This window comes from Maniola hyperantus, chromosome 25, assembly GCF_902806685.2.
Source record: "Maniola hyperantus chromosome 25, iAphHyp1.2, whole genome shotgun sequence".
NCBI classification, from domain to species: domain Eukaryota; kingdom Metazoa; phylum Arthropoda; class Insecta; order Lepidoptera; family Nymphalidae; genus Maniola; species Maniola hyperantus.
This window is the reverse complement of record NC_048560.1, coordinates 6600599-6624035: the sequence shown is the minus strand read 5'-3', so window position 1 is coordinate 6624035 and position 23437 is coordinate 6600599. Positions and strand designations below refer to the sequence as shown.

The window sequence follows — 23437 nt, the reverse complement described above, 5'->3', positions numbered from 1 at the left end:
AAACGAGACAGAGCTATATCTCTCACATAAATCTGTCTCGTTTTAACTCAATCTTAAGTAACGATTAGCGACTCTGAGTACGGTGGTTAGTCCAGTCCAAGGAACATATTTACTAGGCCTTAAAGGACTGATATCTAGGGCTGTAAAATAAATTAAAAAAAAAACAAAACATAAAACATATTTACTTGTGGTCGTATGCTGGCAACATTATTGGTTGCTTGTGTAAAGGAGGTAGAGGTTGACAGACAAATTTTTAACGAAAGAAAAACTCGTAACGTATTTCGTAGTTTTAAGTGCATCAAAATGGCTAAAAGGAAAAATAAGCCATTGATAGATTCAGATTCTAGCAGCGAATGTTCAGATTTGGACTCAGTAAGTTAAATTATAAGCACTTTAAGTGACACTAGGTTAGTTTCGTCTCGAGAACTGTCGACATTCCTTTGCTGTTTATTGGCGTATTCAGGCCAAGATCAATGTCTGGAGGGTCTAATTATGTCTAATGCGCATTTCTGAATACATCTTTTTAGAAAAAACACTAATTTGCGCTTTGTAAATTCGTTTGCTACGACTTTAAATTCAATGTTTTTGATTGGTGTTTAGGCTCCTCTTTACAAAATACGCATGACTCATGGAAACGAAAGAAAAAGGAATGTTTTTAACCTTTCGTTGGCCGACATTTCTTATCCATAATACGTTATGTACTTGTAAACGTGTAGTTTAAACTAAAAATAAATGAGTCTAAAGTCATACCTACTTTATATGCAAGTACTGTCTACTACCGAACAGCTGCATTCGTTCAAAAACCTTACATAATGTTTCCAAACTGAAAGGAACATAGTTTTTAAAATAAAACTTTTACCCAGAGACCTAGAATTTTAGTAACTTTTCAAAGATATTTTATGTAAATAATGTATTATTACCATATTTCTTTACTCACGGTAGAGTTAGGGTGAAATCTGTAGAGTGCACTCTGTCTTTGCTTAGACTTAAGACAGAGTTGAAACAAGACAGATGTTTCTCACATAAATCGTGTAAAATTATTATTTTATTATTTTATTTTTTTAATAGTAAAGTAAGTAAGTAAGTAAAATATGATTTATTGTACACCAAAACAAGAACAATAGACATATAACAAAGATAGCATGTACAATAGGCAGCCTTATCGCTAAAATAGCGATCTCTTCCAGGCAACCTTAGGGTAGAGGATATACATAGACTAAACAGCTTTCGCTGATGCGTCTATATCAGAAGTGCTTCGAGTTTTCCAAATGTTTATCCAATCTATTCTTGAACTGGTTAACAGAACTTGACATAACCACATCACATTAGGCAATTTATTCCATTTGTGAACAGCTCTGTTGGTCAGAAAGTGTTTTAATGGATTTGATGATGGCGTTTAATATTGTAGCTTCATATCATGTCCCCTAAATCTAGAAAATGACAAAAATAAACCTGAGTACGGAACCCTCGGTGGGTGAGTCTGACTCGCACTTAGCCGGTTTTTAAAAATCCAAGGGAACTTTTCAACTTGGGTAGATAAATTTTCCTTGCATCTTACTACTAGTAGTATAGTACTGAGCTAGAATCTGATAATATATAGCGACCCGCCTCGGCTTCGCACAGGTAGTTTATTACAATTTTTGTAGGGATCTCTAATATTTTTGAAAATAAATTATAGCCAATGTCACTCAGGAATAATGTAGCTTTCTACTGGCGAAACAATTTAAAAAATTGGTTCAGCATTTCCAGAGATTAGCCCCTACAAACAAACTTACAAACTTTACAAAAAACTTTTTTTTTTCTTTATAATATTAGTAAGTATAGATTAAGTTTGAATTTCGGTCCATATTTAATTCATCTAATTGCCTTCTAGCAATTCCTAAACCTGGCAAAGAAGAAGAAGAAACCAGAAAGCTCCCCACCACACTCAAAACCAAAACCTAAATCATCAGGCAGTGAATCAGACTGGGACGAAGACGATAAGAAAAATAGTAAGTACAGTGTACAACTAGAACTAGAGTAACCAACATAGCTCAACGGGTTGCAAAGCTGAAGTGGCAATGGGAGGGACACATAGTTCGTACAACCGATAGACTTTGGGGTCCCAAGGTGCTGGAATGGCGATCTCGCACCGGAAGACGCAGCGTTGGAAGACCACCCCATTAGGTGGACGGACGACATCAGACGAGTGGCAAGGAGCCGCTGGATCCAGGCGGCCCAAGACCGTGGCGTGTGGAAGTCCCTACAAGAGACCTATGTCCAGCAATGGACGTCTATTGATTGATGATGATGACAGTGTTCCACTCTATTGTATATAGCGAAATTGTAGGGACCAGGTATTTTAGTGTGTTATAAAGAGTTAAGTTTGAGTTAAAATGAGACATATTTATGTGTGAGATATACATCTATCTCGTTTTAACTCTAGCTTAAGTCTAAGCAAAGTCAGAGTGGGCTCTATAGATTTCACCCTAAGACGCGTTGCGGGCGACTTACGGGGTATGGGAGCGGTAGTCTGGGCCGCCCGAGCGCTTTGTTGCACGCAATATATAAATATTTATATTTTAAATTCTATGTTCTATAATACCATAATCCCTTAGTGTATTAAACGTTGAACGTAAATACGAAATTTTATTGAAACTGGTTTTTTATTAATCTAATAAAACTGGTTTTTCTCCTAATGGTCGTGTAAAAAATGCGTATTTTGGGGAAACTTCACGATTTATTTGTATCGAGCCAAATTGTGCCAAACGTGTTTTGGCTCTCGTAATTCACAAAAGTATATCTTTAATTTTTATAATATTAAAAAAGTGATAAACAAATTTGTAGTTTTTGAGCCTAAAACATGATTCTTTGAACATCCAAAATGTGTCTCAACACCGCTTTTGGGATGCATTTCGCCTTAAGAAGTTTTTCGTCAAATAGAAGTTCGCAATATAGAGTTTACACTGTATATTCATTCATTCATTCATTTGTTATAGACAAATCATCTTCATCATCAGGCTCAGAATCAAACAGTGAAGCTCGAAGTGACACCTCAAAGAAGAAAGAGCCAGCAAAGACTAGTAGAAAGAGTTCCTCCGACCACTCTGATGATAAGAAGAAACCGGAAGTCAGACAAAGTACTGAGAGTGTGGAGTCTGCAAAGAAGAAAGAAGTTTACAGTGAACCAGAAGAAGGTATAAGGATAATAGATAAGGCTAAGGATTCTTGTTTTCATTTTATAGTTATTCTCTAGTACCGTAAGACCTATTCTACTTCTTGATACGCCTTACTCCCAACCTTGAATAGGAAGCTGGAAGAAATCTCTGTTTAGAGATAACAATTTCCAATGTAACTTAATTTTGTACATGAAAAATTAAAAAAAAAAGGTAAGAGTGAAGCCACGCGTTGCGTTTCGTATGGCTGTGTATAAGTCCCGCAAATTGCTAATGCGCGTCATTTTAGTGACGTCATTCAGTACTAGACTGAAGTTTAAGCTGATGCTATATTTTTATTTCGGCTGACGTCAAAATGACGTCATTTCGATGTTAATGAGACATGGTTCCAGCGCAATAGCAATTTGCGGGACTTATACAGTACGACAAGGCTCTTTTGGCACTTGGATGACATTGACATGGGAGCGTAGTTGTGGAACAAAGGCTGCCAGCAAATAAAATCTACAGTTACTCTCGTTCTCCTACAGATCTCCTCATTTCTGATTTAAGCGCTGTCAAACGCACACATTTAGTGTACCTTACGTATACCGGTACGACTTAAACACACTCACGCATACTCTCACACGCATTATCTCTCTCCCACACACACAAATACACACCCACACACACAAATACACACCCACACACAGTTACACACACACTCACACATACACACACATGCATATGTTGTGAATCACCTACTAGGTATTTTTACTAGTTAATTGACATTTCTTTCATATTATTATATTGTAAAGCTTGCTTAAATTATTTGGTCTCTTCAAACGTACTGTTATAAATTTATAATTAACTAGCTGATCCCCGCGGCTTCGCCCGCGTAAGAGGTTTTTAAAGATCCCGTATAGCCTATGTCACTCAGGAATAATGTAGCTTTCTACTGGTGAAAGAATTTTTAAAATCGGTTCAGTAAACAAACTTAACGACATTACCTCTTTATATAATAGTATAGATAACTATTTAAGTAATCTGTTAAACAAAATTGTAATCCTATTTGGCCTTATTTTCAGTCTGATATTATGTAAAATTATATTGTCTGTATCGCTGTTGATTACTAATAAACGAATAAAATAAAATAAAACAAGCATGAGTCAGTGGCCTTCGTGAAATGCAAGAACTATAAATACAAAGTGGAATCAATTATTTTCAGGTGAGGTGTCGTCTCATTCATCAGACAATGACTCCATAGATTCAGAGGAAGAGTTTGATGATGGGTAAGTTGTATTAAGAACTAAGGGTGAGATCTATAGAGCGCACTCTGACTTAGCTTAGACTTACTGGTTGGCTACACTTGGCTGGTTTTTTAGGTATGACGAGAATCTCATGGGCGATGAAGACGACAGAGCGCGTCTCGCCGCCATGTCAGAGAAGGAGAGAGAACAGGAGATATTCAAACGGATTGAGAGGAGAGACTTGATGAAGACTAGGTAAGTAATACAGTATGCGGCCAAAAGTAATGTAGGGGTTGAATTTTCAAAAATCCTTTCTTAGCAGATGTCTACGTCTGCATGCCAAATTTCAGCCCGATCCGTCAAGTGGTTTGAGCTGCTGTACGTTAATAGTCAGTCAGTCACTCACTTTTTATAGATATGTTTGGCAAATACAGCCGAATTTCGGACCATCTCTATAAAAATGTCTTTCAGTTGCATAAAACAGTAATATTATTATAGATGGGAAATTGAGCGAAAACTCCGCTTAGCTAAGCGCTCAGCGGCCGAGCGCGGAGCCTCGCCCGGGGAAGTCGCTCGACGGCGTTCTGCTCGCAAGCGACGGCGAGCGTTGCGCGAGCAGCGAGCGAAGCAGGAGCAAGCGAGACAAGCGCAGGCCGCTCGCGAGCGAGAGGCGGAGAAGGAGAGAAAAGGTCAGTGTTTACTCAACATACTAACATACCTACTCTAAGTAACGTACTGCATAACTCTGCTTGGATCTCTCTTTTGCATTCTGCATATACCCTATTGGGCATTACAGCATCACTCGGATGGTTTGGGTGTGCCCAGAAGCTCTGTCACAGGGTAAGCCTTAGGGCTTGATGAGATTAAGGTAATATCTTCCTGAGGGCGTTATCATAGCGAGATACAGGATACGAGTGGTGCCATCTAGTTTGCGCCAAGTACAAAGTGCACAAGCAGAAAGTATAGTACGCGGACAAAAGTAAAGAACATTGACCTTTAGAAAGAGACAGTCGGCTAATTTCGGCTTCGTACAGCGTTATCTCTGTCGCACGAAATACTAATAGTCCAGTATCTATTAGGAGCTGTTGCTTGGTCTAAATCCACCTTTAGAAAGTTTATTTTCTTACAGAGTCCGAAGTCGACATACAGAAAGAACCAGAAAATGAAAAGGAGAAACCGCCACAGAGTCCGGGAGAAATCGAGGATGACTCTAAGGATGCTGGTAAGAATATAAGTAACCGGCCCACTACTGAGCATGGATCTCCTATCAGAATAAGTAGGGCATAAGTACAGCCTGTCAGACTAGCCAAGTGTGAATTGGCAGACTTCACACACCTTTGAGAACATTAATGGAGAACTCTCAGACATGCCGATTTCTTCACGATGTTTTCCTTCACCGATATTTGTAGCAAGTAATATTTAATAGCTTAAAAGCTTATAACGCATTCAAGTCTGAAAAGTCAGAGGTGCCCGGAAGTAAAAAATGTAGTAAATAGTGATAGAACAAATTTAAAATTTAACTAAAGCCATTCATAAAAGTCATTACAGAAATCCAGTGTGACGGACCAATTTTGATAAAGTTCCTTTCCTTTCAAAGAGCGTGACGCGGAACGTTCCGCCTCTCCCTTATTCGGAGCGAAAACGGAACGAAAACGCAACGTTGACGACCGACGAGTAAACGCGATGGCGTTGTTGCGCGCGCAGAGAGACGCGCGCGCGACCAGAGTTGAAACTAAACAGAAGAAACGAGCTCAAGAACAGGAGAGGAAAGAAGAGGATGACGTGAGTTTTACTCTCTTTCTTACATCAATAAAATCCCAGTTTAAAGATTAAATAGTTTCGTTAAAAATCCGGTTCGAAGGACCATAGTTTAAAGTTGGCGACGAACTTTTTGTCGTATCGAGCTAAAATTCGGAACATAGGTTGATGATGTAGAAAATAAATTAGAAATGAATTTGGGGAAAATCGGGAAATAACGAGAAAATAGGCAAAGTCTGGCTAGATTGGGAACTATAGTATAAAATGTAGCGACCTCGTTTAGTTTAATAAATTCATTTGGAAAGTCCTCGGCTTCGGCTCGTCATTCAAATATTGCTCGGCCGGCAACCAGGACAGTAATGTACAAATATTTCCCTGGCGCAGTGGTAAGCCCCGTGGTCTTATTAGCTGGAGGTCCCAAGTTCGATTCCCGGCAGGGGTTTCGAATTTTATAATTTCTAAATTTCTGGTCTGGTCTGGTGGGAGGCTTCGGCCGTGGCTAGTTAACCACCCTACCGACAAAGCCGTGCCACCACGCGATTTAGCTTTCCGGTACGATGCAGAAACTGATAAGGGTTTTAATAAAAACTGCATACTCCTTCTAGGTTAGCCCGCTTCCAGCTTAGACTGCATCATCACTTACCACCAGGTGAGATTGCAGTCAAGGCCTAACTTGTATCGGTATAAAAATTTGTTTCCAGGATGCAGAGGAAGAAATAATAGGTGGTACAAGCAAACAGAGTGTCAAGTTAAAGGCGTCAGATATTTACTCTGACGACTCCGGCTCAGAATCTGAGGACAACAAATCTCAAGGTAAACCATATTGCGTACTATCTATGAGAATGGTTAGGCCATAGTCCGCCACGCTGGCACAGTTCACGAGAGTTAGGGAACTTGTAACAAAACGTCGAGGCTTCGACCTCACTGGCAAGCGTCAAATGTTCCTACATTTGACGCCTGCCATTTAGGTAGCCTATGAATAGCCCATTTTTCTTTGATTTCACTTCACCCATAGCCTAACATTTGTCATATCGTCGATTCAGGATCAAACCGAGAGTTCCCTCACTCTAGTTCTATAATTTCTAACTAGCTGATGCCCGCGACTTCGCCCGCGTGGATTTAGGTTTTTAAAAATCCCGTGGGAACTCTTTGATTTTTCAGGGGTCAGATTTAGCCTATGTCCTTCCTCAGGATGTAAGCTATATTTGTATCAAATCGGTTGAACAGATGGGCCGTGAAAAGCTAGCAGACAGACAGACAGACACACTTTCGCATTTATAATTAGAATGGATTATATGTTACATGTCACGATTATATGTTACATACTTACTCTTCGCGATCTATAACTATTGTAGCAGTACTTAGCTTCTTTTTCTCACAACTGTATTATTTCTTTACGTAATTAGTTAATACCTATTATAATCGTTGCAGCTAGGCACTGAGGACAAACCTCTGTGGGTTTTTCGGTGTTTTTAGACTAAGCTTTTTATATTGTACTAGCTTATGCTCGCGACTTCGTCCGCGTGGACTACAAAACTTCAAACCCCTATTTAACCCCCTTAGGAGTTGAATTTTCAAAAACCCTTTCTTAGCGGATGCCTACGTCATAATAGCTATCTGCATGCCAAATTTCAGCCCGATCCGTCCAGTAGTTTGAGCTGTGCGTTGATAGATCAGTCAGTCAGTCAGTCACCTTCTCCTTTTATATATATAGATTTTGATTTGATAATAAATAAATAAAAAATTCAGGTCGCAGAAGCTCGTCAAGTTCGTCCTCTTCGGACGTAGAGGAAGAAGAGAAGAAGCGGGAAAGGGAAGAAGTGGAGATCAAATACGCGGACACTCGGGATCAGATCAACAAACTTAGACTTAGCAGGTACAGTGCGACAAGGATCTTTTGGCGCGTGGCCAAAATCGGAACTAGCGCCGCCATCTTGTGAAATGTCACGCTGTCCCCTTATATGCGGTGTTGCCTCAGAACAAGGACTATTAGAAGTAGCCCTATTGTGACACTTACTGTTAGAGCGAGATAGCTAAATGCATTTAGGCTCTTATTAGAACGAGACAAAATGATTATGTTTTGTCCTTATCACCGTGGCCACTTTTTTTTGTTTGCCAAAATGTATTTGTACCTGAGATTTTGGCAAAAAACGTGAAGTGAGGTTATGTTGACTCAAGTATTGTAAATAAATAATTGGTTCGTTTTGTTGTTTTTTGTTGTTGAAGTTATTGTGCAATGGTGGGTTGCAGTATACTAGGCTACAATAGGCTACTTGACTCATATCTAATTTCGTCCAATAAATGATTATTTATTATAGTATTTTGCTTAAGACAACGAAATATATCAATAACAATTATTAAAAACGCAGGATGGATATATAAATCCAATTTAAAAAAATACAATTTTTATTTTTATTTGAAACGCAGAAAACGCTGTCATCCCTATGTCACGCGTGGACTAACGTAGTATCCATATATATAAAATTTAAAGTCCGTAAAAGTTGGTCAGGACTTTAAATTATCTACTTTTTTTACATTCTCGGATGATAGATACAATAACGATAATTACTATATTTTTCATGTAAACTAGTATAGAAGTCATGTTTATTAAACTTTGGTAGGTTATGCTGTTGTTTACAAATGCATGACGTCAGAGCACAGATAATCTATCGGCCAAACATGGCCGACAGTGTTTTCACCTGTCTAAGAAAAATATATTTTTAAATTAAAGTGTTACGGTTTTTAGGGCGCAAAAAAATATAGTGTTAATTTTTTTGATCTAATAGGACAAATATTAACCATTTAAGACCTACTTAAAAAAAGTGTCAACTAGCCTATTGATTCGTTTTGTTGTTTTTTGTGCAATGGTCCACGAAAAAATAAACTTTTCGTGGTCCCACATCATCGCACTGTTGCTAGATCTATGTCACCTATACCCCGTTCATTAGCATCATTCAACGCGCTTTTGGACAATAATGCTCAATGGGACCCATTTAATGATGGGTCTATAATACTGGTTCGGGAGTTACTGAAGTACGCTGAGAGCATTGCATGAATATGTCATTCAATGTTCTCAGCGTACATATTCAAAATTCTTTGATCTTTTATCGTTTTGTATTTTATGTCTTTTTTCTTGTACCTTTATTTGTATTTAAATTTATTATTAATCATCTAGTTAGTGTAAGTGGCACTGCCGTTCTAATTAGATATAAAATAAATAAAATAAAAATAAATGGTGGGTTGCAGTATACTAGGCTACAATAGCCGAAGCGAACGTACAATAGACGGAATAACATTTCACAATTAAGTACCTCTGTGAGAGGGACTGAGGGGACCACGCTAGTTGCATATCTGGACATATCTGTGTCGGAAAACTAGCGCCGCCATCTTGTGAAGTGTCACGCTGGCCCCTTAATTGCGGTGTTGCTAAGTAAAAAATCTGAAATTCACTTTTTTTTGTAAAAAATTAGAGCCATTCCATATACGATGCGATTCCATAGCCCAAAACAGGGCAATACGCGCAATTTATAACTTCAGACCACGCGATTCCCTTCGAGAGAAATTTAAGGAAATAGATATCCTTACAGTAGCCTCTCAATATATTTATAACTAGCTTATGCTCGCGACTTCGTCCGCGTGGACTACACAAATTTTAAACCCCTATTTTACCCCCTTAGGGGTCGAATTTTCAAAAATCCTTTCTTAGCGGATGCCTACGTCATAATAGCTATCTGCATGCAAAATTTCAGCCCGATCCGTCCAGTAGTTTGAGCTGTGCGTTGATAGATCAGTCAGTCAGTCAGTCACCTTTTCCTTTTATATATTTAGATAAGATATGTTTTGTAAGACAAAATATTCTTAGTTACAAGAAAATTGGTGATCTACACAATAGGCTAACTAGAAACCGTAATAAGCTTATTGGCATCAGCGGTTCCTCTGGTGATGCAAATGTTCATGGGCGGCGGTAATCACTTAACATCAGGTGACCCGCCTCGTTTGCTCGCTATCTCTATTAAAAAAGCTTGCAACCTTCCGCCTCAGGAATAATCGCCGCTCACCATAGCCTAATATTTGATATATCGTTGATTCAGAATCAAACAGAGTTCCCTCACTCCATTAATTTATAATATTAGTATGGGTATACATAATTTGTATATTTTTGTTGTATTTCAGGTTCAAATTAGAAAGACTAGTCCATTTGCCGTTCTTCTCTCGCGTGGTGCAAGGATGCTACGTCAGAATCGGCATCGGCAACAATAACGGCAACCCAGTCTATAGGGTGAGCTCTTTTATAGACTACACAAATAACTACGCACAGTTCAAACTACTAAACGGATCAGGCTGAAATTTGGCATGCAGATAGCTATTACGACGTAGGCATCCGCTAAGAAAGGATTTTTGAAAATTCAACCCCTAAGGGGGTGAAATAGGGGTTTGAAATTTGTGTAGTCCACGCGGAAGAAGTCGCGAGCATAAGCTAGCCAAATTTCACCCCGATCCGTCCAGTAGTTTGAGCTCTGCGTTGATAGATCAGTCAGTCAGTCACCTTTTCCTTTTATATATTTAGATAATGTTAAAAAATAAATACACACATTTGTAGTTTTTGAGGCCAAAACTTGATTCTGTGAACATCCGAAATGTGTCTCAATACCGCTTTTGGGACGCATTTCGCCTTAAATAATTATTTATTTCACAGGTAGCAGAAATAATAGACGTATACGAAACGGCGAAAGTGTACAACCTGGGCAACACACGGACAAACAAAGGCTTCAAGTTACGACACGGCACACAAGACAGAGTTTTCCGACTTGAGTTCGTCAGCAATCAGGTAACTAACAAACAGACTGTGGGATTTTGTCTGGTGGGAGGCCTCGGCCGTGGCTAGTTACCACCCTACCGGCAAAGCCGTGCCACCAAGCGATTTAGCGTTCCGGTACGATGCCGTGTAGAAACCAAAGGTGTATGGGTTTAGTAAAAACTGCCATACTCCTTCCAGGTTAACCCGCTCCCACCTTAGACTGCATCGTCACTTACCATCAGGTGAGATTGCAGTCAAGGGTTAACTTGTACCTGAATAAAAATAAAAAAAAAGACTTATTCAGTTTTTATTTAAACTAGTTGATGCCCGCGACTTTGTCTACTTTTTATCCCGTAAAATTGAAGAATTCCCACGAAATTTAAAAAAACTGAAATCCACTTGGATAAAGCCAAAAAAAGAGAAGAAGAGAAGAGAATTTGTGAGAAATAAAAAGAATTATGTTGTTTTTTAGGAATTCACAGACAACGAGTTTCAAAAATGGCATCGCGCCATCAAAGAGGCGAACAAGAAACCACCCACCATGGACTTTGTTAGAAATAAGATCACAGAAGTTAAGGACGCACTTATGTATGAATTTAAGGTGAGTCAGTCTGTTAGTAAATAAAATATAAATTATTTTTTACTAGCTTCGCGACTTCGTCCGCGTGGACTACACAAATTTCAAACCCCTATTTCACCCCCTTAGGGGTTGAATTTTCAAAATTCCTTTCTTAGCGGATGCCTACGTCATAATAGCTATCTACATGTTAAACTTCAGCCCAATCCGTCCAGTAGCTTGAGCTGTGCGTTGATAGATCAGTCAGTCAGTCAGTCAGTCACCTTTTCCTTTTATATATTTAAACTAGCTTATGCCCGCGACTTCGTCCGCGTGGACTACACAAATTTCGAACCCCTATTTCACCCCCTTAGGGGTTGAATTTTCAAAATTCCTTTCTTAGCGGATGCCTACGTCATAATAGCTATCTACATGTTAAACTTCAGCCCGATACGTCCAGTAGTTTGAGCTGTGCGTTGATAGATCAGTCAGTCAGTCAGTCAGTCACCTTTTCCTTTTATATATTTAAAAATATTCAATTCGGTATTTGTCAACTAGTCAAATCTGTAACTTTTTATCAAAAGGCCATAAATATGAATTTATCAAAATATTTTTTCTTAGGAAGAAGACATAGAAAAAATGGTAGCGGAAAAAGAAAGATTTAGACCTCACCCCACTAACTACGCAATGAAAAAGACGCAACTAATGAAAGAAAGAGACGTAGCACAATTAAGGTGAGTTTACATCTAAATATCTTTTACTAGCTTATGCTCGCGACTTCGTCCGCTTGACTACACAAATTTCAAACCCCTATTTCACCCCCTTAGGGGTTGAATTTTTAAAAATCCTTTCTTAGCGGATGCCTACGTCATAAAAGCTATCTGCATGCCAAATTTCAGCCCGATCCGTCCAGTAGTTTGAGCTGTGCGTTGATAGATCAGTCAGTCAGTCATGTTTTCCTTTTATATATATAGATTATAATTTAATAGCTGATGCCCGAGACTATTTCCGCGTGGATTTAGTTTTTAAAAATCCCGTGCGAACGCTTTAAATTTTCGACTGTTTTTCTGATTTTTGGTTGTTTTTAATATTTTTCAATCCCGCAATGTGTAACGTGCAAATCGTGGGGTTGATATCCCGCCTACGACGCTGCATTGACCCCGCGGCACTTATTTACGTAACATTCGTTGACCTCGTTGAAATATTTTATTCGCAATACATTGCAAACTTTTAAAAGATACACGATTTTTATAAAAAAAACGCTTTTTTGTGGTATCTAAGTGAACATCAGTATAACTCCCGCAAATTGCTAATACGCGTGGCCGGCATTTTAGTGACGTCAGCACTAGACTGAAGTTTCGAGCTGATGGTACATTTTTATTTCGGGTGACGTCATTTCGATGTTAATGAGACATGGTTCCAGCGCAATAGCAATTTGCGGGACTTATACCTGTCTTCGTTTTTACTAACTTTCTAATAGCACCCTGTATATTTTATTTCAGAGGTGACGAAGAGTTAGTAGCAGACTTGAACGGCAAACTACAAGAGTTAGAAGAGAGAGCGAGCGCTCTGGACAAAACCAGAACATCCTCTATACAGAGCATCTCATACATCAACAATAGGAATAGGAAGCTGAACGTGGAAACCGCCGAAAGAGCTATTATGGAAGAGGCAAGCATTATTTACATACTAAATATATATATTTTTTGGTTTTGGCATAGTCCATAAAAATGAATGAAATTTATTGACTCGCCTGCGGCTCGTTTTATAAACTCACTCATGTTAATATCTAAATATTTAGGATTTCATGCACTACCTTCTAAACTCATATTATCTTAAAATCCAAACCATAAAATCTTGGTAACAAATTGTCATAATGCAAATAAAAATCGGCCAAGTGCGAGTCAAGCTCGCGCACCGAGGGTTCCGTACTACAGTCGTATTTTTTCGACATTTTTCACGATAATTTTTTTTTTTTTTTTTAAGAATATTAGCCATGTTAAAATGACTAATATTCCCCTTTCCTCTCGAACTAAGCGTCAGGCTTGTGCTAGGAGTAGGTACGACAATAGTGCAACGGGCGGGGTTTGAACCGTCGACATTTCGGTTTTCAGGCCACTCCTTTACCGGTTGACCTATTGAGGCTATAAATCAAAAACTATGATGCATAAAAATAAATAAAAATCTGTTTCATGTTATTCACGACTATTAAATGCTTGTGTTTAGGTCGCGATTTTGATTGAGTGGTTGCAATACCAATTGTGCCCTAGTAAAATAAATAATACAGTTAAGTTATTTAATAGATTGAAACTCTTGATTGATCTACGCGTTGTGATTTATATCAAGCTCTATATGAGAGGACATTATTGTAACTTATCCAAAATTTAGTTAAATTTATAGATAGAGTAATAAAGGTAGATACAGGAACGTTTGCTTTCTCATTCACACTAAAAAGAGAGCAAAGATAAAGTTACTAATATTATGATAAACAGAGACGCAGCTAACCTATTTTTTGTCCCTTATCGTGTAACTGGTTTTTTTCAAGAATACATACAACTTACATACAAGGCATGCAACTTTAGTTGCGAAACAAACTTTGAGAATTCGTGGCGTAATTGTATTTCTCATGAGTTATTTACTTGTTTTCACATAAATACCGTTTAATACAACTATTGTTGATCGGTTAATACAAATATTGACTACTAACCAATGGTAATAATTGTCGTGTTATTCATCGTTACGTCGTGCTATCGCTATCTCATATGCGGTTACACAGTACTTCAATCTACCTTTATTACTCTATCTACGGTTAAATTATTTTTTATTTATTTATTTGGGACAGTAAACAATTGCATATTAAAAGTTAAAACTAGGTACGACTTAAATCTAACAAAATTGATAAATATGTAATCCACTACACTATCCACAGCTTACTACAAACAACTAGGGCGACACAACATAAACACACGTATACAATACATACATATATATAATAATATAAAAATACAAACAAACGACTAAACTATACATAAAAATTTAAAGAACTAGTCGCGCTAATAAAAATAAAAAAAAGTCTTATTTACAAAATAAGGGATATAATTAGTTATATTATACCTGCTCTTCTGATTTAAGCTTTTAATTGTTTGATTTATGATTTATGATTTATTTATTCATTTGCTTTCATGGTTACATGAAGCCCCGTTAGGGCATTGCAAAGTTAGGTACATTAACAATACATACATGCTAAATATATAATTATTATACAATTACATGCAAACTACGTGTTACATTATTTTATAATAGATTTTATCATGTAATTATATAGGGCATTCATTTTGAATCGAAATTATTTTTATTTATTGATCGCACTCAATGTTTCAGTTTTCACTCATTGTTTCAGTTCAAAGCGAACAAAGGCAAGAAAACCGACGATCCGTTCACGCGGCGACACACGAAGCCCGTCATGAACTTCAAGTCGCACACAGGCGCGACCAGGACGCAGGTAAAGCTATATATGCATTTTTATTTTTTTTAATCTTAACATTGGGGCTAATTCTGAGCACAACCTAATTTTAGAGTATTCGCGTGCTCTTCTTACTAATGTAATATGAAAAGGACAGACACAGTTTGACAGTTTTAAATTTAATTTTTAGATCGCAAAACCCGTGATTTTAGCACGCACTCGCGAACCTACTGTTTAAATTTGTATTGTGCACTAAAATTTAGAGTCTTTAAATGTGAAAGTCATGTTCCGTTCCTTTTTTAGCATTAGTAAAAAGAAAAGGATGCAGATACTCTAAATTTAGTTTAGACAGAGACTAGAGAATCGGGGCCATTAGCCATGTTAAATGACTAATATTCCCCTTTCCTCTCCAACTAACGCTTAGTTGGAGAGGAATATTTTTTATATCAAAGTAAATTAATTACCTGCTAGGATAAAATGTTTAAAAAAATTATGTATTTAAAAAAAGTTTATTAAGTCAATAAATACTGTAACTTTAATTTAATTGTAAATACTAATTAATTAAGTAAGTATAATCATGTAAAACAAAATAACAACTCCTTCTTAGAACTTGAGTTTTAGAAGATATGACTAAGAAATAGGTTTAGAACTTTTACACTAATAACTTTTTAACAATTATTATATAATAGATAAGCAATTTAAAAAAAGTAGATAGTTATTTATTAAAAAATAGGTAAATAAGTAGGTACTTTACATATAATGATATTAAGGTGCAGACAAACTATTGCATTTCGTGTGTCGTAGCGTAATGATCAGTACAGTAGAATTAAGCGGAAAACACCTTTTTTTTTTAAACAATATTAGCCATGTCACAGAATATATAATAGTACTGCCATGTTAAATGACTAATATACCCCTTGCCTCTCCAACTAAGCGTCAAGCTTGTGCTAGGAGTAGGTACGACAATAGTGCAACGGGCGGGGTTTGAACCGTCGACCTTTCGGTTTTCAGTCCACTCCTTTACCTGTTGAGCTATTGAGGCTCTGAGGCTCGCATTGATTCTGCACACCTTTTTCTTACCAATGTACTGAGAAAAGAATAGACAAACGATTTGCAGGATCAACCCATCGCCGATTCACTACAGAGCACGGGTCTCCTCTCAGAGTGAGAAGGGTTTTGGCCATAGTCTACCACGCTGGCCATGTGCGGATTGGTAGACCGCTTAAAGACAAACGATTTAATTTCTTTAAAATACTAAAAAACTAGCTGATGCGCGCGACTTTGTACGCGTGGATTTAGGTTTCAAAAATCCCGTGGGAACTCCTTGATTTTCCGGGATAAAAAGTAGCCTATGTCACTCTCCAGGTCCTAAACTATACCCATGCAAAAATCACGTCCAACCGTTGCTCCGTTGCGACGTGATTGAAGGACAAACCAACAAACAAACACTTTCGCATTTATAATAGGTAGTGATAATAAAAATTCGTTTTTTACAGGAGCTATTGAAAAATGAAGAAGCCGCCGCGGAAGAGATAAAGATAAGAGAAGAGGAAGAGAAGGTGACAAAAGAACAGCAGGAGAAAGAGAGACTGGCCGTGAGTATTTGTTTTACTAAATAACTTATAGCGTTGGAAGACCCCCCCCACCCCCCTCCCCCCACTAGGTGGACGGACGACATCAGACGAGTCGCAGGGAGCCGCTAGATTCAGGCGGCGCAAGATCGTGGCGTGGGGAAGTCCCTACAAGATGATGAAATAACTTATTAGGCTTCCGTAACAGAAGGGTAATTAATTACGAACTTAAAACTGAAGCTACGTGGGTTCCAAACGCGCCCAGGTCTGAGAAGAGCCCACAACAAACTTGGGTATTCTTTTTACATACGCCGACTTTTTTTTAAACTATTGTTTTCATTTCAGCAACAAGAAAATCCGAGCGAGACGGAAAAACAGAAAGAGAGAAAAAACCTCGCAACTGACAGCAGTAGTTTATATTCTTTACACGACTTCGACATAAGTATCGACATTGATTTACCGATATCAAGTAAGTAATCGCCGGCTCACTACCGAGCACGGGTCTCCTCTCAGTATGAGAAGGGAAAATGAATCGATGAATGTGTTGCTGATTGCAAATCTTGAGAACAGCTGAACCAAGTTCGTTATTTTTGATGGTTCCGTACCTTAAAAGGAAAAACGAAACCCTTACAGGATCACTTTGTTGTCTGTCTGTCAGTCAAGAAACCTACAGGGTACTTTCCGTTGACCTAGAATCATGAAATTTTGCAGGTAGGTAGATCTTATAGCTGACATTTGGGGAAAAATCTGAAAACCGCGAATTTAGGGTTAGATCACACAAAAAAAATTAAATTGTGGTCATGAACTAATAATTAGTATTTTCAACTTTCGAAGTGCGTGGCTATATCAAGTGGGGTATCATATGAAAGGTCTTCACCTGTACATTCTAAAACAGATTTTTATTTACTTTTATCGATCATAGTTTTTGAATTATCGTGCAAAATGTCGAAAAAATACGACTGTAGTACGGAACCCTCATTGCGCGAGCCTGACTAGCACTTGGCCGGTTTTTTTTCCATAATATTCTTACAGAAAGAAAAATTTAAAAAAAAACCTAAAAAAGAATCGACTGTTAGGCGGTACGAAGTGCCCCAGCGAACTTCGTATCAGAATAAAAATATAAGTATCTGAATAAAAATAAAATAAAATAAATATACTAGTGTGACAGCAAGCTGTGATAGCCTAGTGGTTAGGACGTCCGCCTTCTAATCGGAGGTCGGGGTCGGGGGTTCGATCCCGGGCACGCACCTCTAAATTTTCGGAGTTATGTGCGTTTTAATTACTTAAATATCACTTGCTTTAACGGTGAAGGAAAACATCGTGAAGAAACCTGCATGCCTGAGAGTTCTCCATAATGTTCTCAAATGTGTGTGAAATCTACCAATCCGCACTTAGCCAGCGTGATAGACTATGGCCAGGTCCCTTCTCACTCTGAGAGGAGACCCGTGCTCTGTAGTGAGCCGGTGATGGGTTGATCATGATGATGATGACTAGTGTGATTAATATTTTTACTTCATTTACAGAAGCAGTATCAAATCAACCAAAACAGAACACAACGAAAGTCAAAGAAACCGGACCCAAGCGGTGCCTCAACTTGGAAGAGTACAAGAAACGCAAAGGATTCATATGAGTGCGACAGAGACGGATGCATACGAGTGTTAGTGAGAGACAGAGGTAGCAGCGACATGTCTATAGTGCATACCAGGATTGTTGCGGATGACCGCATCCGCATCCGCGGATGTCAAAATATTGGATTTTGACATCTGCGGATGCGGATGCGAATATCTGTAACACCCTTACTGCGATCGCGCACTCATCCGATCCGAATCCGTGAAAATACGGATATAAAAAATATCTACAGTACGCGGCGGAAAGTAATGTACAGTGTACACCGGCCTTTAGAATGACATTTCGGCATTGTAGAGCGTTATCTCTGTCACTCATGTCTATATGACGTTTTATAGGTCTCAACAACCGAGACAGTGCTCTACAAATCTGCTATCTCCTTCTAAAGGTCGAAGTACATTACTTTGCATACATACATAAGCTACCATACAAATAGTTCGTAAACAAAAAGGAACGTATTTTCACGGACTCGGATCGGATGAGTGCGTGATCGCTGTTTAATACATACATTTTGAGATCTCGTTCGCCATTTTAACTGTCAACTGTCACGTCAAAAGTATGGTTCAAAGGGTTCATCTTTTAAGGACTAAAATTGCTTTTTTGACATGACAGTTGACACATAGCTAAAATGGCGAGTGAGATCTCAAAATGTATGCATTATAATTTATATGCAACTAGCGACCCGCCCCGGCTTCGCATGGGTGCAACTAATGTGGTGTCATTGAGGTGTCATTGCCTCGGAAACTCTCAAATGAGACGATTTTTCTCCGACCTAATTCACATTACTTCAATTTCTCTAGGGATCTCTAATTATTTGAGAATTAAACTATAGCTATAAACCTTCCTCTTGAATCACTCTATCTATTGGTAAAAACCGCATTAAAATCCGTTGCGTAGTTTAAAAGATCTACGCGTTTGAATACATACATACATACATACAGACGCGGGAAGCGACTTTATTTTATACTATGTAGAGAAAACAGTTAAGGGAAGTGCCTTTCACGCCCCATACAAACGGAGTTTGCTTGAACTTCCTCCTTTTTGGAAGTTGGTTAAAAGTTGAATCAGGCTGAGATCTATAGAGCGCACTTGGATAAGATTGAGTTAAAACGAGACAGATTTATGTGAGAGATATAGCTCTGTCTCTTTTTAACTCTGTCTAAAGTCTAAGCTAAGTCAGAGTGCGCTCTATAGATCTCACCCTCAAAGTCGTTGGTATAGTGTCTTTTACTAACACTTGTATATTGTAGTCGTAGAATTTTATTAGTATTTTGATTAATTATTTTTTCATAATAATAATTATTATTATTTTGACAAACTATTGATACAATTTTTTTTTGTATAATATGTGTTGTTTTATTGTTAAGGTGGAGATAGACTTGACTTTTTTGACGCATCTGGTTTTGTAAATCTTTTATATATACAGGCTTTTACATTTCTGTATAAGTCAGCCTTATCCTATAATACGATATTTGACAACTAGTCAAATCAGTAACTTTTTATCAAACGTCAAAACGCGCGCTTAGTATGCGAGATTCTATGAAATACCGGTGTGTGACGTCACAATCATTTGACGTGCCTTTTTTTAGTTTAATCGATAATTTTAAATGGTTATTTATTACACTTAAAACCAACAAAGGACGTGGATTTCACGTATTTTGGAAGACCCTCTATTTAATAATCACTGAGAAATAATTTATTTTTGATGTAGTCAAATACCCAATTCTATCTATAATATCTATAGCGACCTTTGGAAAGAGACAACGGTTTCGTAGAGCGTTGTCTCTATCGTTGAGACCGACAAAGCCGAAATCTCATTCTAAAGGTCCATGTAGAATATTTCTTGCCGGCTACTGTACTTTAACCCATACTATTATAAACCTAATTTTTTCATTTTTTCGTCACTACATTTGAGTCTGTATCCACCTTTACTTTGTTGTTTAGCCTCGTTTACACTTAAAATGTTATATAGATTATATAACAATATTACAATATAATAATAATGATTACAATTAGTAATATTTTAGATAAATAATAATTATATTTACAAATCTGATAACATCTAAATGAATTTAGAAGCGTAAAATATGGAAAAAATCGTCTATCCGTTTTACCCCGTTCCCACTTGTCGGGCCCGGATTTAAATCGGAAATATTGTACATCGACCTTTGGAAAGAGATAGCGGTTTCCTAGAGCTTTGTCTCTGTCGTTGAGACCGACAAAACGTCACATGGTATGAGTGACAGAGACAACGCTCTACGAAGCCGAAATCCCTTTCCAAAGGTCGATGCACAATATTTTCTGCCGGCTACTGTAAATGTTTGGTACTGCAAAGCATTCTGGTTTACAAATGTCCGTTTTTTAAAAATTCCAGGTTTTTTGGCAGTTTACCTCTTTTTAGAAAATATAGGACAGTGACATTGATAAATCGATCGTTTGACTCAGCTCTACTTGACTCCGTCAGTATGCGTCGACTCTAAGAATTAATAATAGAGTATGAAATAAGTTTTTTTATGCATCTTAACTTCATGCAGTACGCGGCCGAAAGTAATGTACATCAGCCTTTAGAATGACATTTCGGCTTTGTAGAGTGTTGTCTCTGTCACTCATAACTATATGACGTTTTCTCGGTCCCAACGACAGAGACAGTGCTCTACAAATTTGTTATCTCCTTCTAAACGTACATATATTACTTTCGGCCGCGTACTGTAGTTTTGTATAAACTGATTTAAAAAGTGTAAGAAAAAAATCACTCATCTTGTATTTAAGTAAAATCAGTGTCAGCCATTTTTGTCTAAGCTGATATCATATCTAGCAGGAAGTGTCATCCGTTACAGAATTAGGAATTTAAATATATAATAGGTGACTGACTGACTGATCTATCGAGCTCAAACTACTGGACGGATCGGGCTGAAATTTGGCATACAGATAGCTATTATGACGTAGTCTACATCCACTAAGAAAGGATTCTTGAAATTCAACCCCTAGGGGGGTAAAATAGGGGTTTGAAATTTGTTTAGTCCACGCGAATGAAGTCACGGATATAAGCTATAGTCTTATATAAATAAAATCAGTCGGCCATTTTGTTTAAGCTGATATCATATCTAGCAGCAAGCGTCATTTCAAAATGGCCGCCATGCAAATCAAAAAATACACAAAAGTTATTTCTAGTACGGAACCCTTTGTGTGTGAGTCAGACTCGCACTTGACCTGTTTTTCTTTTTGATGCATGCTGCTATGTATGCTAGCAGCTTATTAATAATTAATTATAATTTATAATAATTAGCATAAATATGAAATAGGATAAGTACGTTTTATTTATTTTTCCAATAATGACGAACAAATTATTGTGCTATACCTTATTACTTAATCGATAAGGTCCAAATTGCTTAAAATAAATTTGTAAAGCAATATAATTTTTTCTTTTACATACATACCCCTTTTTAATATACATGACTATATCACTATAGTGTACAATGATCATCATCGTCACCATCAACCGAAATGGCGCGTGAGGAGTTAAATTTGACGCGAAAAAAAAAATTGACGCATTATACTTCCAGAAACTTAAATTTTATAAAAAGTAGGTGGCGACCTCGCACTGAAAAACGCAGCATTGGCGGACCCCCCACTAGGTGGACAGAATGAGTCGAAGCGAGCCGCTGGATGGCGGCGGCACAAGACCGTGGCGTGTGGAAGTCCCTACAAGATACCTATGTCCAGCTGTGGACGTCTATTGGCTGATAATGATGATGATTAATAATTCGCGCATAGGTATACTTATAGGTCGAGATGGCATTCGGGGAGGGCCGCCCCGCACAGCGCTTGCGACGACCCGGAGCGCGGGTGACATACAGCGCGTTCCCCCGCCTCACACCCCGATTGCCATCCCGACCTGTCGGGTTCTATAGGTATCTTCTTCTTTGTCGTATCACTCTTGGCAAAGCGGTCGTGGTCATCACGAAGCAACTTCTTTGAGGGCAGATGTTATATGCCTCACGAGCATTCGCCATTTCTCCCTGCTGGCCGACAGCCTGGTACACTCGTGCAAAGGACCGCCCACAGCAGACTTAATTTGGTCGGTCCATCGCATGGGTGACCTTCCTCGTCCTCTGGTGCCCTCCACCTTGCCCTGCACGACAAGACGCTCGATGGAGTCACTCTCACGCCGGGAGACGTGTCCGAAGAATTTTAATATGCGACTCTACTATCGACGAAAGACGTTTTTTAATGCCGAGTTCTTGGAGTTTAGAGATGTTGGTACGAAATTCGGTCCATGAGACTCCTAGCATGCGCCTCCAGCACCACATCTCCAGAGCATCAATCTTCTTCTTCTCGACCAGTCGCAAAGCCCACGTCTCCGCAGCGTATAAAAATATGGGGAAAACAAGTGTTTGAACGAGCCGGATCTTCGTAGCTTTTGTAATGTTCCTGTTCTTCCATATTTTCTTCAGCTTGTCCATCGCAGGTGTACCTACATCAAGTTTATTCAGCAGTTTGGTAAGTAGGTACCTACGTAGGCGATACGTACAGAGTGACACACTTTCGTATCTAGTCCATAATATGAGACTACGTAAGCAGTATGTAGGTATGTTTATTTGTGGTAGTTATACCTCATCATGATCAACCCATCACCGGCTCACTACAGAGCACAGGTCTCCTCTCAGAGTGAGAAGGATTTTGGCCATACCTATAGTTTACCACGCTGGCCAAGTGCGGATTGGCAGACTTCACACACCTTTGAGAACATTATGGAGAAGGAGAACTCTCAGGCATGCAGGTTTCCTTACGATGTTTTCCTTCACCGTTAAAGCAAGTGATATTTTAATTACTTAAAATACGCACATAACTTCGAAAAGTTAGAGGTGCGTGCCCGGGATCGAACCCCCGACCTCCGATTGGAAGACTTCCGTATTTTTTCGACATTTAGCACCATAAATCAAAAACTATAATGCATAAAAATAAATAATAATCTGTTTTAGAATGTAAAGGTGAAGCTCTTTCATATTATGATACCCCACTTGGTATAGTTATCTTACTTTGTAAATTGAAAATTATTTATTTTTTTGTGATGTAACCACAATAATTCACGGTTTTCACTTTTTTTTTCTTTACGTCTGCTATAAGACCTACCTAACCTGCCAAATTTCATGATTCTATAGGTCAACGGGAAGTACCATGTAGGTTTCTTGACTGACTCGATAGACAGACAGACACCAAGTGATCCTATAAGGGTTCCTTTTGTTTCCATTTGAGGTACGGAACCCTAAAAATCGTCTGTCTG

At 38.3% G+C, this 23437-nt stretch overlaps 2 protein-coding genes across 3 annotated transcripts in view; both read left to right on the top strand.

The window, feature by feature from the left end:
* The window catches only part of LOC117993757 (spherulin-2A-like), a 146028-nt gene that overhangs the window by 118976 nt on the left and 3615 nt on the right, over positions 1-23437 (top strand). The gene's annotated exons all lie outside the window — the stretch shown is intronic.
* On the top strand, positions 222-21569 carry LOC117993756 (RNA polymerase-associated protein Rtf1-like). 2 transcript variants are annotated; one of them, XR_011238176.1, is made up of 20 exons: positions 222-372; positions 1874-1991; positions 2979-3176; positions 4360-4423; positions 4517-4636; positions 4880-5070; positions 5511-5603; positions 5979-6163; positions 6841-6952; positions 7889-8015; positions 10313-10418; positions 10836-10967; positions 11410-11538; positions 12115-12227; positions 12996-13164; positions 14894-14995; positions 16453-16551; positions 16873-16996; positions 18051-18246; positions 18306-21569. XR_011238176.1 is itself a non-coding variant. In XM_069507143.1 (19 exons), exons 1-19 carry the CDS (start codon positions 304-306, stop codon positions 18155-18157), a joined length of 2358 nt encoding a protein of 785 aa, XP_069363244.1. In that variant the 5' UTR covers positions 222-303; the 3' UTR covers positions 18158-21569. The 2 variants fall into 2 exon arrangements, 1 of the variants encoding a protein (XP_069363244.1); XM_069507143.1 differs by having other exon boundaries at positions 18051-21569.